The 15,685-nt window shown below is 57.5% G+C and overlaps 1 protein-coding gene across 1 annotated transcript in view; it reads left to right on the forward strand.

Annotated features, from left to right (window-relative positions):
- SENP1 (SUMO specific peptidase 1) overlaps positions 1-14,761 on the forward strand; it is a 36,527-nt gene extending 21,766 nt beyond the window's left edge. The window contains exons 4-19 of the mRNA XM_035308830.1: positions 46-245; positions 1,001-1,073; positions 1,197-1,356; positions 2,534-2,693; positions 2,907-3,010; positions 3,088-3,335; positions 3,474-3,528; positions 3,857-3,895; positions 3,989-4,073; positions 4,309-4,455; positions 4,687-4,818; positions 5,211-5,414; positions 6,283-6,362; positions 11,762-11,846; positions 12,240-12,335; positions 12,929-14,761. Coding sequence (XP_035164721.1) covers positions 46-245; positions 1,001-1,073; positions 1,197-1,356; positions 2,534-2,693; positions 2,907-3,010; positions 3,088-3,335; positions 3,474-3,528; positions 3,857-3,895; positions 3,989-4,073; positions 4,309-4,455; positions 4,687-4,818; positions 5,211-5,414; positions 6,283-6,362; positions 11,762-11,846; positions 12,240-12,335; positions 12,929-12,991 — 1,931 coding nt within the window. The 3' untranslated portion in view covers positions 12,992-14,761. The remainder of the gene's footprint in view (positions 1-45; positions 246-1,000; positions 1,074-1,196; positions 1,357-2,533; positions 2,694-2,906; positions 3,011-3,087; positions 3,336-3,473; positions 3,529-3,856; positions 3,896-3,988; positions 4,074-4,308; positions 4,456-4,686; positions 4,819-5,210; positions 5,415-6,282; positions 6,363-11,761; positions 11,847-12,239; positions 12,336-12,928) is intronic.
- Positions 14,762-15,685: the final 924 nt, after the last annotated feature.

Raw genomic sequence — 15,685 nt, forward strand, 5'->3', positions numbered from 1 at the left:
GGGCCGATCCGTGTTCCCCCCCCCGTTACCTGGTACTCCCCTAAGCGGCCCCGAGCTTGGCCCCGCGCTCAGCACCGACCTCCCTGAGGCTGACGCCGCCTCTGCCCCCCCGCAGCCACCGCCTGGACCCGATGAGGATGGAGACCGGGGACGCCGCGTGCCCGAACCACGGCTCACTCTTCAAGGCCTTCCCCCCGCAGCCCCGTGCCGGCCTGCGGGATGCACTCGGCCAGCCCGACGCCAAGGTTTGTCACCCGCCTCGTCCCCGTTCCCCCTTCGGGGCTCCCCCCTTCTCTCTGGGTCCTTTTGGGGTGCCCCAAGCGCCGCTCGGCCTCGCCCTGAGCATCCCGCTCACAGCTCTGGGCTCTGAGACGTAAAAAGGGTGGTTGGGACGGGAGAAGGGTGGCGAGGCTGGGACGGGGGCTGGAGGAGAGCCCTAGGAGGCTCGCATCGTCCAGCCTGGGGGATGCGGGGCCGGGAGGAGACCCCACGGGGGTCGATGCCCTGCGCCTGCTTGCTCAGCGCCACGCTTCAGCGTCCGGGTGGCCCCGTGGAGGCCAAGGGGGGGGGGGGCGCCGCGCCTTTTGGGGGGGGGTTCCATGCAGCCGAGCCACTCCGTTCCACCCCGAACCCCGTGGGCGTACAAAGCCCCCCGCGGTGGTGACGCCCGGCGCACGGAACTGGGGCTTTGTCCTATCCCGGGATGAAAACGCCGCTCGTCTTTTCCTCTCCTTGTTCAGACCGGGCCCGCAGCTGGCGGGGAGGGGATTTCCTGGGGCAGGGAGGGCGAGCGGCACCCCTACCGCGAGGCGCTGCCCTGCTGGGCCAGCGTATGCGACCGTTCCCTCCCTTTGGCAACCGAAGGGAGAGTTCAGAACCGTTAGTAAGAGGCCGTAACGGTTTGGAACCCGAGCAGGGAGAGCAGAAGTCTCCCTGCGGGGGCTTTAAACCCACCTGGGGTTGAAATTTCCTGACGGAAAGCTGCCTTCTCTCCGTGCAGTTTTTACCCAACAAGATCGGCGGCTTCGCGTGCCCTGCCGGAAATGCCTCGTGCGCTCTCAATTACAGACCAGGTATGACGGTTTTCGGCCTCGGGTTGTGTTTTTTTCCGTTATTTTTTCACCCGTTCCTTCCCCACAGCAGCGCGGGGACGAAGATGCGGCTCCTTACTCCCCTGTTTCTCCCCCCCCCCGCAGAAATCCCCAGCCCCGAGACCTACCGGACAGCGGGAGAGCCTCGAGGCTTTGTCTCCAGCGCCAACGGGCAGTGGAGGGGCTTGGTGCCCGCCCTGGGCTCTGCACCGCCGAAGCCCCGGGTGAGCCGCGGCTCCTACCTCGAGGCTCGCAAAATCCCCAGGTGCGTGCGGGGCCGCTCCGCGCCCGGCTCTGCCCGCGGGGTGGGAGTTTTCCCCTCGCAGCCTGCCGGTGTTGCTACAGAGCGAGTTCGGGGCGGGAATCGGCGGTGAGTTGCTGGGCCGCGGGCAGGGCTGGCCCGTTTTTGGTGCCTTTTGGTTGGTTTTCACTCACCCCGTGGTAAAGGGGCTTCCGAAGGGGTGCGTGGTGTGGGGTCACCTCTCTCTCTCCTGGAAGATAACGTTGAGAGGCTGGCGCTGGGCCCGTGCAGGTGTCTTGCAAGCACCCTGACGGCGCCTTGAGGGCGGGGGAAGGTGGGATGCTGCAATTTTGGGGGGGGGGGGGACAAAGAAGGGGTCGGGCTTTGACCGGCCGAGGGGACCCCTTCTGGCCGCTCTGCTGGAGGTGTTGGCTGCACAGCAGGAGCAGCGCGGAGGCTTTGGCCTGCCGCAGCCTGGCGTGTCCCTGTGAGGCTCAGCGGGCGCGATGGAAGAGGGAAGCGGTGGTTTCGAGAGGAACCTCGGAGTTCTGGGAGCTCCCGGGTGGGAACGGGAGCAGTTACACCGTTGGGAGCCCGGGAGAGAAGCAGCAAGCGTCTGGTTTTGTGCCGAAAACGCTCCCGGTAGCTCCTTCGGTAGGGCGGTGCCTCCAGGCCAGCGCAAGTCTCTCTCCTCTGGAAAATCCCCGTAACGGAGAACGTTTGGTTGCGATGCGTAAAATCAAATGAAGCGGGAGGAATTCCCCGCCCTGGGATTTTTCATGGGCTGTCCGGTGAGCCCTGGGAGCGGGGAGAGGCAGGGTGAGGGGACAGCGTCTGCTCGTGTAAAAAAAAAAAAGGGGGGGACAAAAGGACGGTGTCTGCGCCTGGAGGCCGGGTTCAGCCATTTTGTGGACGCGGATGGAAGCGGGGAGCTGCGGGATCTGGCGGGAAGGTCTCGCCCGGGGTTTGCAGGCTGGGCTTCCCCGGCCTCGCAGTGCCACCTGCCGGCATCCAGCGCCGGCGGCAGCGCTCTCAGGTCGAGCTGAGCTTCGAGGCGGCGTTCTGTCTGCGTTCTCAAAGCTGGTTCCCGATCACGGCTGGGTAGCCTGGTCCCCGACGGATGCGGGGGACGGAGGAGAACGAGGTCTGAGGCTAAAAGAGGGGGGGCAGTGAAAGGAGCCCTCTTCTTCTCTCCTCGCAGCGGGCCGTCCAACAGCTTTGTGGGGAAGTCGAACCACCACTGCCATGCGTCGGCCTTCCCCATCAAGCCCGCTCAGAGCCCTTCCTGGAGCGGCCCGTGCCGCCGCAGCCTGCTCAGCCCAAAGAAAACGCCACGGCGGTTCATCAGCACGGCCGAGGAGGTAAAGGGGAAGGCCGGGGGGGGGCAGAAACCGGCCTCAGGTCTGGGCTTCGGGTTGTGGTCAGCCGGATCGCGGCTGATGGGAGAACTCTTGAGGGTCTCTGGATGTGCTTGCAGCAGATTCCCACTTCCATGGGTAGCTGCGTGTGCCTGCTCCGTGTGCGTGGTGTCACTGAGGCACGTTGGCTAGAGTGCTCTGCTGCTTTTCCTGCAGACTGTTCGGGAGGAAGAGCGAGAGATCTACAGGCAGCTGCTTCAGATGGTCACGGGAAAACAATTTTCCACATCCAAGCCTTCGTCGCTGTTCCCCTTCCATCTGTGAGTGTGTGAAGGGCTCTTCCCCAGCACGTGGTACCCCGGGGGTGCTCTGGGAACTTACTTTTTCCTGTTCCTAGGTCCAGGTGTTCAAATTCCAGTAAAACCATAGCGAAAGAAGCTCCCAGCAAGAACTCCAAGCTGTTTGAAGCTCACAGCGTCGCACCAGCCAGTTCCTCAACCAGCGTTCTTGGAGCACCGGAGCAGCCGTCGCACAAAGCTCCGCTCTACTCCCCACCCAGCTATTCCTCCGGTATCTTTGAGTCCCCTGACTCCACAGCCCAGCAGCACCAAGAGAACGTACCAGCATCCAACGCGCAGTCTGAAGGTAAAAGCCAACAGCAGCCAAATGCGCGAGGCAAAGCCGCTTTTTCCCCTCCCTCTCCATGTTTGGGCTTCTGCAGCAGCTGGGGAAGTCGGTGGTAATGGTGGGGATAACGGCGTTCCTTCATCTTCTTCTCTTTAGGGTCAGACTCTGTCATTTTGCTCAAGGTAAAGGATTCCAGAACCCCAGCTCCAAGGTAAGAGGCTGGAGATGGCATCCGGAGGGAACGGGGGGATGGAATTCCCTCGAAATTTTTTAGTTTCGCTGAGAGGTGAAATTGCAGAGTAGAAAGAAGGTGGCCGGGGGTTTCCCAAGACAGAGCAGTTTGCCGTGGACAGAGGAGCTGCGGGGTGGTGCCTTAACCTCCCTCTGCAGACCTGGCTGCAAAGCGCTGTCAGACCTGTCCGTAGCTCTCACCACGCTTGGAATAACGATAGCCTCAGATATTAACCCAAATCAGTTTTCAGGTAATGACCTTCCACGTACAGGAGAGCCCTTACACGTGTCCTTCTCCCCCTTTCTAGCCCCCCGTTCTTCCAGGCAGAACTGTGGATCAAAGAACTGTAAGTGGATGTTTTCTGCCTCGTTTTCCTGCCGCGAGCGTAGACGCGCGTAGAAATAAATACCGGTCTGCTCAAATAACCTCTGCTTCTCAGGACGAGCGTCTATGATTCGCGAGCTCGGGAGAGGTGGCGGCAGATTGAAGAACAGAAAGCTCTGGCCCTGCAGCTGCAGAGCCAGGTAAGAGGACGGTTGCTGAACGGACAGCCCGAGTCAGAACGTCAGACCGCAGCAGGCAGGGCGGGAACAGAAAAATGGCAAAAATCCTTCAGCTCCGGTGTCTTTGCCGCTTCTCCTTGCCGTGGCAAGGCTCCCGGTAGCCCTGTGGCCGGGCTAAATGCTGCCGTAGCTTCCTCCCGAGCCCCGGAGAGGTGGCTCCCTTGGATGCTGTCTAATCAGAAGGCTTCTTCCGCAGCGGCTGCAGGAACACTCGGTGCAGGATCTGGTGGATTTGAATCTCCGGGTACCCCTCGAGAAGGAAATCCCCGTCACTGTGGTCCCAGAAGAGAAAGAGGATGCAAAATCAGCTGACGGGGAAGAGGAGTTCCCTGAAATCACCGAGGTAAATCTGCGTGGGCCTAGTGGACGGAATCAGCCGTGTGTGGGAGCTGTGAATATGCACAGCTCGCAAGAAGTCACGTTGGGAGGCACAGGTGGCTGTTCCCTTTCCTCGTGTGTTTTGTAGCCAGTTTATCCTCTGAGGAGCAAAGAGCAAACGGGGGTTTGCGTATGGCCTTTGTGATGGGGATAGCGGGAGTTCTCCCTTCCAGTGCTGTTTGTGTCCTGCCTGTAGGAAATGGAAAAGGAAATCAAGAACGTGTTCCGAGGTGGGAACCAGGACGAGGTCCTCAGCGAGGCTTTTCGGTTAACGATCACTCGGAAGGACATTCAGACCCTCAATAACCTGAACTGGCTCAACGACGAGGTGAGGAGCCTGTCCTGCGCCATCGAGGCGTTTCCTTTGGCAATTAGAAGTAGGTTCAAGTGAGCAAACGTCTGCCTCCTTGCCTGAGGAAGTCAGAGAGAGCAGCGCACGTGGGCTGTGCTCCGCGCTCTGCGGCCATTAATCCGTGGAGGAAATCCCTGTGTAGAGCAGGCACTTGAAAAAACAATAGTGGGGTGTGGGGGACAGCCAGCAGACGTGACCAGGGGGTAAAATGCAAATCTTAATGCTGGGATCTGTGAACTTCAATATTTCCGGATTTTTGGTAGGTTTCAGGGCTTTTGAGCTATTGTGAATCCCCCCAGAGACAGGTCTGCAGAGCGACGGTGGAGGCAAAAGTCACGTCTTAGCTACTCTTGCTTTTTCTTTCCCAGATAATTAACTTCTACATGAATTTGCTGATGGAGCGGAGCAAAGAGAAGGGCTTGCCGACGGTTCACGCGTTCAATACTTTCTTCTTTACCAAATTAAAAACAGCGGGGTACCAAGCTGTGAAAAGGTGGACTAAGAAAGTAGATATCTTCTCCGTGGATCTCCTCCTGGTGCCTATTCACCTGGGAGTGCACTGGTGCCTCGCAGTGAGTGCTTCTGTTGTTCGCGACAGACCGCAGCTGGAGCAGGCCGTCCTCTAAACTCACCCGTGATTGAATCAAAAACGTCCTGGCTCGAGAGAGAGGCGGTTGTCAGGCGTTTGTGCGCGGGGGGGGGGAAGTGCACGTTTGTGGCTAAAAGCAAGATCTGAAGCGAGTGAAAAGCTAGCTGTCGCTTTTTGGTGTCTTCTAGTCTTTAGACAGGCTTAGAAAACCAACAGATAACTGTGAAGTTCGTGTCAGGCTAGCTTATTCTCTGGAGAAAGATCTCATTTCCACATTCCCACAAGCTCGCCTTTAGAGCCGCTGCCACGGGATCGTTTTGGCAAGATTCAGCCGAATGATACCGCGCAGCTTTCTCCACCTCCTGCCCCTGACCTGCTGCGTCCCTCCTCCTCCTCACCCCCCAGCAGGACCAGATCACGCGTGGCCTTTCAGCCCGCTCTGGTTCAGCCCTGGGAGCGCTGGGGAGCTGCCCAGCGAGGCAACGAGGTGGGCGAGGGTGTGAAAATGGAGCGGGGGGGCCCAAAGAACAGCCCAGGGAGCAGACATCAGGTGGAGCAAAGCCTTCTGTAAACGTATCCCTGGGTCTGTGGCTTTAACAATACAGATAACGGCGCTCTTGTGTTTCACCGGGGTGCTCTGAGGAGAGCCTGATTTAGAGATTTGAGTGCTTGAATAACACGGCGGGGAGGGCTGTGGCGTGCCAAGGAAGGTAGAAGCCCTCAGCAACCTTTGGCTGCTGTGAAATGGTCTGACCTGCCTTTTAGCAGGGCTTAGATTGGCAAAGTGCGCGTCCGGGCAGGGAGACGAGCCCCTTGTCTTTTGCCTCGCTAACGAATCTCTCTTTGTGTAGGTTGTAGACTTCAGGAAGAAAACCATCACCTACTACGACTCCATGGGTGGAATCAACAGCGAAGCCTGCAGGATACTGTTGTGAGTAACGCTTGTTTGAGCTGTGCCCGCTCCCAAACCAGGCGGCTTCTCGCTTTGCAAAGCGACAACCCTGCGGTGGGATCAGTCCCCCCGTGGGCCCCGAGAGGCGCAGCCGGGGAATATCCTAGCGTTGTGTTTCACCGCCCGCTGCTCGCACAGTGCAAAGTTGGTCTGCAGCAGAGACCCGTGCGGGTGCTCTGCCTCCTCTTCCTGGAGGATCTGGTGTTACCTCTGTAGGTATAAGCAGGTTTCAGACCCGTTCTGTTAAGGACTTTGAGCTTTCCCGGTTTTCTTGGGCGTCGTGTAGCAGGAGAGCAGCCTCTCAGACCCTGAGGACCGGGGGTCCCTTGCTTGTCCTGCAGCCGCTTGGAGGAGCGGCGTCTCCTGGCCGTGAAGGCTTTTCCTGCTGGTGGCGAGGAACAGCTCGCGAACTCGGCTCTCCGTTTCGAGGAGGAGTTTCGGGAGGGCGCGGGGGTACCTGCAGAGCGCAGAGAGTCTTGCATCAGGACGTGGATGAAGGTTTGCTCAGGTCTCTTCCGTACTGAGCTCCACCAGGACTTCGCGGGGCATTCAGAGCCTCCAAAGGGAGCTGGTGAAAGCCGTTCTTCCTGGGCCCAAGCCACAGAGAAGTTTTGCTTTCACCCTCCCGAGCGCTGCTGGGGGAGGGAGCGGAGCTGTCTGCAGGCCCTCCCGACCTCTTGTCGAAGAGAGGAGCGTGCCTGCCTCATCTAGAATCGGCCAGCGTGACGCTCTCTCGTCCCACGTTTGGAAGGAGCACCAGGAATGCGATAAGAAAACGAGCCCCTTCTCCCAGGGGAGGAGGAAAAACGCCTCTCCCCTGAGGCACCTTGTCACGCCGGGCCGATACAAATCGGATTCCAGAGCGACTTAACGAAACGCAGTCGCGAGCCCACGGTGCTGACCCCGGGTCGTCCTTCGGTTCTGTTTCTCGTCTCGGCTTTGCTCCGGCGCTGACTTGGGAACCTGATCCCGAGCCTTCTGGCGCGAGGCTGAGCCTGTCAGCCGAGGTGCCACTCATGCAGTCGAGGAATGTTAACGATGAGAGAGGCAGACAGGAGACAAATGCTGCTTAATCATTTCCAGTCTGCTTAGCGCCTTTTCCAGTCCGGGTGCTCTGCAGCCTGGGCATGCTGGGCTCATGTAAATGCTAAAACAGCCGTTTCCCCTTTTCCACGGTGTTGTGGTGTTGGTTTAAAGGGAGGAAACGGAAAGGAGACGCGTGACATCTTCAGAAACGGCTCAGAGCTGTCTCAGCCTCGCTGCGTTGCTCGTGCCTCTGTGTGCAAAGTTCCTCCCGGGATGGTGTGAGCAGAGCTGGCCTGCCTCGGGGCAGGGGTGGCCTGGGTGAAATTGGCTCCTTCCAGCCTGGATTTCTTTGGTTCCAAGGAAGAAAGCAGGGACGTCTGGTGACGTGAAGCACCTGGGAGGTGAGCGGGGGACCCAGGAGTCCCGTCCGTAGCTCATTTAGGGGTCTGGGATGAGGAAGCAGGTGCCCAGGTTGGTTGTAGAGAGCACCAGAGGACAGGAGGTGCAGGACGAGTGGTAGAGACCCAGGATTTCAGGTCGCTGTTGCCCTGGACGTAATTGTTTTCCCTCTGTTTCCTTTTAGGAGGCTTTTATTGGTTGAATGCAGTGGGAGGATCACACCGGGAAGAAGGGACGGAGGTCCTATTCATGGTTAGTGACCCTTTCATGCTTTCAATCTTTAGAGCTTCCTAAAGGTGGTGAGTGTCTGTAATTAGCCACATCTTACGAGGAGGGAATCTGATGAAATACAACGGCCGCTGGGCGTGATAGGGGCCGCAGATGTTTGTAGTCTGGTAGCTGGCCTGGCTGCTGCGCTGTGATTAGTGTCTGGGCTCTCACACGGCTCGGTTGCGAGACCTGGAGAGGATTTGGGGAGAAGTGCCCCTGCCTTTTGGGGGGTTTCTCCTTGGGAACACGCTGCCTGGCATCCCGGCTCCGCTGGATGCCTGTTCCGGAGCAGACATAAACCTGTCACAGTTTGCTAAAAGCCTGGTTCTGGTGTACCAGGGCTGGAGGAAGGCTGAAGGCATGGAGCGCACGACGCTAGTCGTGCCTGTGAAATCTCATCTCCTCCAAGCGCTCACCTTCACGTGCCCTTTGCTTCAAGGCTCTCAGGCATTTAGCGGTGTGCTGTTGATTTCAACAGTTCCTCGAGGCACCTGCTCGGGTTTTTGTGTAAGCTGTAGAGGGCAAAAAAATCCGTTTCTGGATTTAGGAACGTGAGATTAAAAGCCCTCAGTGTCGGATGGGGGCCTCGGGCATGTTGCTTTCTCCTTTGGCAAGTAATTACGCTTAAAAACCGTGTCGAACTTCTCGAGGTCCTGACAAAGTTCGCCTGGCACCATTAAGTTCCACCTCCCGAAGCTGTCTCGCAGTTGGAATCCAAGGCATTTTTTTTCCCAGTTCTTAAAAAATCATCCAGAGTCTCACCTAGGCAGGACCGGCGCTGAATTCCTCACACCGTGCACCTGATCCTCGCTGGTCTGCGTGCCTGCTGCGTAGCTGGAGGCTGCTCCAGGCAAATCCCTCAGCTGACGGTCACGGCTGACGCGAGCTGTGCCTAGCGAGTTCTTTCCTTGCCCTTCTAGAGAACTGAAGGTCCTGGCCGCTGGCAGCATCGCAGCGGTGGCTTGCGAGAGCTGCAGGTAAAGCTGCAGGTGCTGACGCTCGGCCCGTGTTCAAACGCCGCCGGTTTCTTCCCGCTGCCAGAGGGGGTCTCGTGCTTGCACCCGCTCCGTGTGCACGGAGCCGCGGCGTTGCGTGGTGGCTCGTCCCCGTTCCTCTTACGAAGCATCCCTTCATTTATCCGCGCAGCTCCGCTCCCTGCCTGCCACCTGCAAGCCGCGCTGCTCCTTTTCCAGCTGGGAACTCGAGTGGGTTCTGTGGCAGGCAGTAACTGCCAGGCTTTTCGTTCCTGGCGGCTGAAACGAGGTTGTTAATTACTGTTTGCGCCGTGCTCGTATCGCGGTGCAGATAGCTCAGCCTGAGCTTGAACTGGCCGCGAGGAGTTTCCCTTCCACCCGTTAGGGGTTTTTTTTGGAGACGAGATGCGGAGACGTCTCGCGCTCGATGGAAGTTGTTTTGTTGTGGGATTTGCCCCCCGCTGAGGTTGTCTTGTCCAAGCTGCAGCAGAGTCAAAGGAGCAGAGAGCTTCCCAAGAGCAATTACAGCAGCTGCTGGCAGCCAGCAGCCCCTGTGGGCTGGGAGCTGGGAGCGTGTGTCCGGCTAATGAAGGCTGATGGAAAACACTTGCCTGGTCCCGATCTGGTCTCGGGGGATTGCCAGAAGGTAGGCTCCCTTCCTCGACCCTTTAACGCCCAGCAAAGCCTATTCCTGGCTGTTTCCTAGAGATGCGATCGCTAGAAAGGGCCCGGCTCAGCGTTCAGAGCCTGCCTCGTGGTTCTGCTGCCGTTCCTTGTGCGCAGACGGCAGCCCCCCGACCCCCGGGGACGTGTGCGTTTCACAGCAGTTGTGTTAAATTTGGCGGGGGCCTGTCCCTGGGTGCTTCTCGTCCTCAGAGGTCCCTGTCTGTCCTCCGCCCAGGTCCGGGGGAGCTTTTCTCTGCCTTGCCTGAAGTTTTCTTTTATTCTTTTTGCTTATTTGGCGTTGCGACGGCGAATATCCCAATTGGCACCGGGACGGCGAGTTGGGCCGCGCATCTTCTGGGCTTGTCTGCAGGTCGTGTCGCCCCCTTCTCCCACCTCCTGTCGGAGGTTACCGATGGCACGATGCTTTTTGGCCAAGCCTTCGTGGATCAGATTGCTGGGAGGTGGCACGTCTCCACGCGCTGCCGGCCAAACCCGCCTCTTGCCATGCCAGCTGCTCTCTTGACCCCTCCGCTCGAGCCAGCAGCGTCTAATCCTCTGCTTCTCCTTCCCAAGCTGCCTGACGGCAGCCACAGCAGCGAGAAGAGTCCTCAAACTGCTCTGAGAAGACGCCAGACGCGAAGGAGATGGTTTCTGTAGATCTTCTCAGTCCTTTTGGTAACCGAGATGAACGGAGGGTGTCTGCAGAGCTGAACGTCGCCTAAGGGCAGCAGCAGCCAGCGCTGGGGGCTCCGTTCTGGCCCTGAGGAACATCTTGGGCCCATCAATGGGGTGTCCTTGGGCTCCCTCGAGCCAAGCTTTGTGTCGGTGGCCCTCCTGAGCCCCCCCTTTCCGTACTTCCCAGTAAAGGAAAGGGTTTAAGGCGTTCGTATCTGCAAGGGAAAAAGCATGGCAGTTACCTGGGCACGCTTTGTGCATTGTCTCAGGGAGTTCCTAAATGTCTTCAGAGAGCTCTTAGCCCAGAGGCACTGAAGGAAAAATAAAACCACGCTTCTTCTGTTCTTCCGGTGGGTGTAATTTAGGCCAATCTGGTAGAAGCTGCCTTGGGCAGAGGAGATGGAACAGTACCCGCGAGCCTTCCTTGTTCTCCAGTCCTAGGAACAGGAATGGGGCTGGCAATGGGGCTCTTCTTCCTCTGCTGAAGGCTTTCCAAAGGTATTTGACATCCCCCTGACACGGCTGGCTCCTCCTGCTTGCGTTCCCTGCTCGAGTCACGTCCTGTCAAACCATCTCAGAGCTGGCTGCGGTGTGGCTTTGCCCCTGGCTACCTCCCCTCTTCCCCCGTTCTTGGAAATGACTGGAGAAGATCGGGGCCGCTGGGCTCGTCTTGCCCACTTTGCCCCTCCTCGAAAGCGCGCTCGATCTCTCCTGCCGTGGTGGGGAAGACTCAGGTCAGTGCTGGAAGGGAAACCCAGCTGAAGAGCTCTGGGAGAAGATCTGCCAGCGCGTCGGACCTGCCGCCAGCCTGCAGAGGAGCTCCGCGACGTGTGTGTGGTGCCCTACGCACAGGGCGACCCTTTGGGAGCTGCTGGGGTGCTGGTGTGGTTCTGGCACCTTTGCTGCTGTCCGTGTTTATGCTCAGTAAGATCCTCAAAAGACAAGAGGCACCGATTCACAGGCCGCTGCCGGAGGCTGTCTCTGACATCTCCTCTCGAGTATAACGCTCCGTTGGCTGGAGTCTGAGGCAGCCCAGTGGCTGCCGAGCTTTTCTCTGCTGTGAGTCACTCCCTGATGAATTAGATGTGTGCTCGCTGGTTTGTTTGTGGTATTGACTCTCTGCTTGGCAGGTACTTACCTTGGATGGGTTTTTAGGTTCTGCTTGGTCCTTCTTTTGGCTGCCTCAAAGCCTGGGTCTACAGAGCCCTTTTTAAAATGGTCAGTACCGAGAAGAAAATATTGGACTTCCATTTTGCATTAATTCTGCAAACGTGGCAGGGGACGCTTTAGGTAAACTGCCATACAGTGTACTGGCTGGTTCTCCCTGTTTCCCTCTAAGTAAGCTTTTTTGTCCTCTCGTTCCTACAGGCAATACTTAAAACAGGAAAGTCTGGACAAGAAAAGGAAAGAATTCGACACTAATGGCTGGTCGTTGCTGAGCAAGAAGAGTCAGGTGGGTTTGTACAGGCTGAGGTGGGGAGAAGGGATCGGTCCTTGCTCTTGTTCCTGGCCTGGATGCACCTTTCCTGGCTGGTTTTTTCTGGTGGACGTGTCTCGTGGTAACTCCAGGGGGTGAGCAAATCCCAGGGCTTCTGTGGCAGGCTGCTCTGCTGCAGGTTCCCGTCCAGCCCTGCGTGGAAGCAGGGAGGGAGGCCAGGGGGTGCCGCAGTGCCACCTCGAGCCCTGCTGCACGAGGCTTGCCCTCAGCTCCCCTTCCTCGTGTGGGCATTCACCCATCCGCGCTTCGTTAGGGCTCGCTTGCGAGGGGCTCCTCACCTCTCTGAGCTGACACCTGGGCTCTGGCTCCTCGGGGAATGACGCCTGGGTTTGTGTCCTCTTGTTGAAGGAGATCCCACAGCAGATGAACGGCAGCGACTGCGGGATGTTCGCCTGCAAATACGCCGACTGCATTACCAAAGACAAGCCCATCAACTTCACGCAGGTAAACCCCACCCTGCTGCGCCCCTTGCGCTCAGGGGGGAGGCACGGCTCTGTGACACTTGTGCACGTTCTCATTCTTCCGAGTGCCCTTTGCTCCCGTCTCCATTGGTTTAAGGCTCCGCTGCGGGGACCGTGATGATGTTCCTTGGAGTCGAGCTGACAAAAGGCTCTGGGGCAGTTCTTTATACCATGCAAAATTCCTCAGAAGCCGGCCTCGGGTTAGGCTGAAATGCGTGGGGCACGTCACCGATGGGGCTGGTGAGAGCGCACAACCCCCTAACAGGACCCAGTCATAGTTGCAATGAAAGTAGGGCATTGTAGCCCGAATCCAACGAAATTTTGAGGTTACCTGACACTGTCAGCCTCCGTGCGGGGTCCCATGCGTGGTGATTTTACTACTTTGCTTAGAGAATGTCAAGAAAGCCATGTTATTACCTAAATCCCATCTTCTTGTTCGCCGTGCTGGTTTAAATAACCTGAAAGTACCCCCCCCCCCCCCCCCAGAAAGGCTGCTCGCAGGCCCTTAGACGCGTGGTCCCGTAGCGGAAGACGCGCTGATGTGCTTTTTCTTTTCTCTCTTCCCCCCACCCAAAGCAACATATGCCCTATTTCCGAAAGCGAATGGCCTGGGAGATCCTGCACCGCAAGCTGCTATGATGACGCTGCGCCGAAAGCCGCTTCCCTGCCAGATTGTATCAGAAGTGCCCAAATCTGCCCAGCTCAGCAGTCCTGAGCCGTGGCAGCGTGGATCTGCCCAGGGCTTCGGTCAAAGAAACAGCAAACGAACTCTTGTATGATATTTTTGATAGAACACCATTCACGGACCAATGCGCAATAGAAATGCTCAGAAGCACACTTGCCTTTTTTTTTTTTTTTTTTTTTTTTTTTTCTATTTCCAAGACCTATTTTTACAAGCAATTTCAGGTGCTGAGACTTGAGGGGGCAGCTTTGGCCATCGGAGGAACTTTGTACTTTTCTGCTTTTTCGGCCCTTTGCGGCCAGCTTGGTGCCGACGGCGCGACTCGGGGCGGGGGATTGCAGGGGAGGAGAAAGCACTTAGGTGGTTCCGGATGCTCGGCGCGCTGGGGGAGCTCTGCTCGGCACCGAGGGGGCCTGTAGGTGGGTTGGGGGTGGGCAGAAATGTGGTTGGGGGTGGATGTTGGGAGGGTTTGCCCACAGAGGCGGCCCTGCTTGGAACACCAGCACGGATATCCCACAGAGGGCTGGGCCAGCAGTCGCTGGGAGGAAGCAGAAAGTGGGACTCGACTCCTTTTCACCGGTCAGAGTGATTTTTGCTTTGTCCTTTCCTGCATCACCTCCCCTCTGTCCCCAAAGCCAGCATTTTCTCGCCCACCCCAACCTCTGCCTGTTGGCACCTCCTGAGGTTACAGCCCAGCTGCCCCAGGAGCCGGGCTGGGGGCATCCTCCAGGAGCTGGGGGGTCTCTGGGGGGGAAGCTTTGGTCCCGTTTTTGCGGAGCCACTTTTCTGCTCGAGGAATTTGTCTCCCGGTTCTTTAGCTCCAAGTGTTTACGGAAATTCAGGTACAAGTTTGACTTACTGTAGAGTAGAGCCAATGTTGAATTGTCCTGTATATATTTCCAAGCCTTTTCCAGAGCGACAGAGAACAAAGTCTGCATTTTTTCTGCCCTGGCTTCGCCTCCTCGCAGGAGCTGGGGCCGCGGCTTCTTGCCACCTTTGTCCTTGTGCGGACAGCCCCAGCTGAGCAGGATGAATCGCTCTTCTCTCCGTGATATTTTGCACATGTTTTGCCTGGGGGCTGAGTGCTGACACAAGGTCAAAGGTTGCATCGAAGGCAGGCATCGAGGTGAGAAGTGCTTCCAAAGGTATCTCCGAGTACGTTCAGCGTGCGCCTCCCGGGAGCCTCGAGGATGAACGATCTTCATCCCTGTCAGCTGGGGGGAGAAGTAAAATATTCAGAAGCACTTAACCCCTTCCGCCGTTGGGATTTGAGGGCCCTTGAGGCTTCTGAAGATTTTACTATGAGCGCCTGATTCCTCCGGGCCTGCGTGGGGCTTTGCTCCTGCTTTCAACTCCTTTAATTTATTCTCAAGTGCGATGGGGGAGGAAGCGGCGAGTGTTTGACAGGCTTCCCCAGCAGCTGAACCTGGTTCTGTCCTCTCGTGTACATAACCTTTTTAAGTATAAGTAAAGAATTAAATAATATCCACTTTTGTATTTTTGTCTCCAGATAGGGAGTGACATTTTATACATTTTCTGTACCTGTAAGCAGTAGTTTTGTACAAAAGTTCTCCCTTCTCCCCCTTGCCCCTGCCGCGTTGTGTTCTTTGTAGGCTGGTTTGTATCCTTCCCTCTCCTTCCTCTCCCCTCTGTGTGTTTTATACTGAGTTCATTTACTACCTTTTTCTATCTTTTACTGCAAGTAAAGATCTGAGGAAAAAAGCCAACTGTTCTCTTTTCTTTTCTCTGGGTGCGTGTAGCGATTCCCTGTTAAATAAAGCTAGCTGTGAACCCGAGCCCTGCTAGCAGCAGCAGGAGTGTCTTTGTCCAGGGCTTGCTCGGGGACGCCTGGCTTGCATAATTCCCCCTCTAGTTAAAATAAATCACTCACAGCAGGCTCAGGCTCTCCGAAGACAGAGGAGGTTCAGTGCTCGTGGTTCTCACCTAACCCAACGTGATGGGGAGGAAACAGCCGCCGCTTTCTCTTCCTTAACGCTGCTGCGAGCACTAAAAGGCCTTTGCAGCCCCAGGGTGGGCGCCCTCGCCCTTGGGTTTGGGGCTGGGGGCCTCAGCGCCTTTCCCAGGCTCTTCCCCTGGCTGGGGGCTGCGGCCCTTCCCTGCCATCAGCCGGGCTCAGCCCCCCTCAGCAGCAGTTTGCGGCCGGAGCAGCCCCTCGCCACATCCCTGCGCCGAGCTCAAGGCCCCCCTTGTTTTCCTTGGCTCCCTGTTTCCAAAAAAGCCAGGGAGAAAATGGCCCCGTCAAAGGCAGCTTGTGCCTTGCGTGTGCCCCTAACCTACAGGGGCTCACACGCGGCTCCCAGCCCTCTGCGGCCACCAAAAATGCATTCAGCATTTATCCCTGCCCCTTCTCCCTGGCTTATTAATAGAATAAATCACCTTGCCCAGCCTGCCTGTCCCAGTCTGGGGATTTTCAGGTCATATTGACTTTTTCCTCCTTCCTGTATCCTTATTCCTAGACATGAGCGAGATTTTTTTGCCCGATGCTTCCAAAGAGCCGGTTGTCAGCCTCTCTGACATTCCTCCCAAACACACGCGTGGCTTCTGTAAATACCCCCGGCGCCGCCTCCCCCCCAGGAGCCTCAATGCCCCATTCATCCGCCCGCAGCCGTGCCTCGAAGGCGGCCGAGCTC

Source organism: Oxyura jamaicensis, chromosome 33, assembly GCF_011077185.1.
Source record: "Oxyura jamaicensis isolate SHBP4307 breed ruddy duck chromosome 33, BPBGC_Ojam_1.0, whole genome shotgun sequence".
Lineage (NCBI taxonomy): Eukaryota > Metazoa > Chordata > Aves > Anseriformes > Anatidae > Oxyura > Oxyura jamaicensis.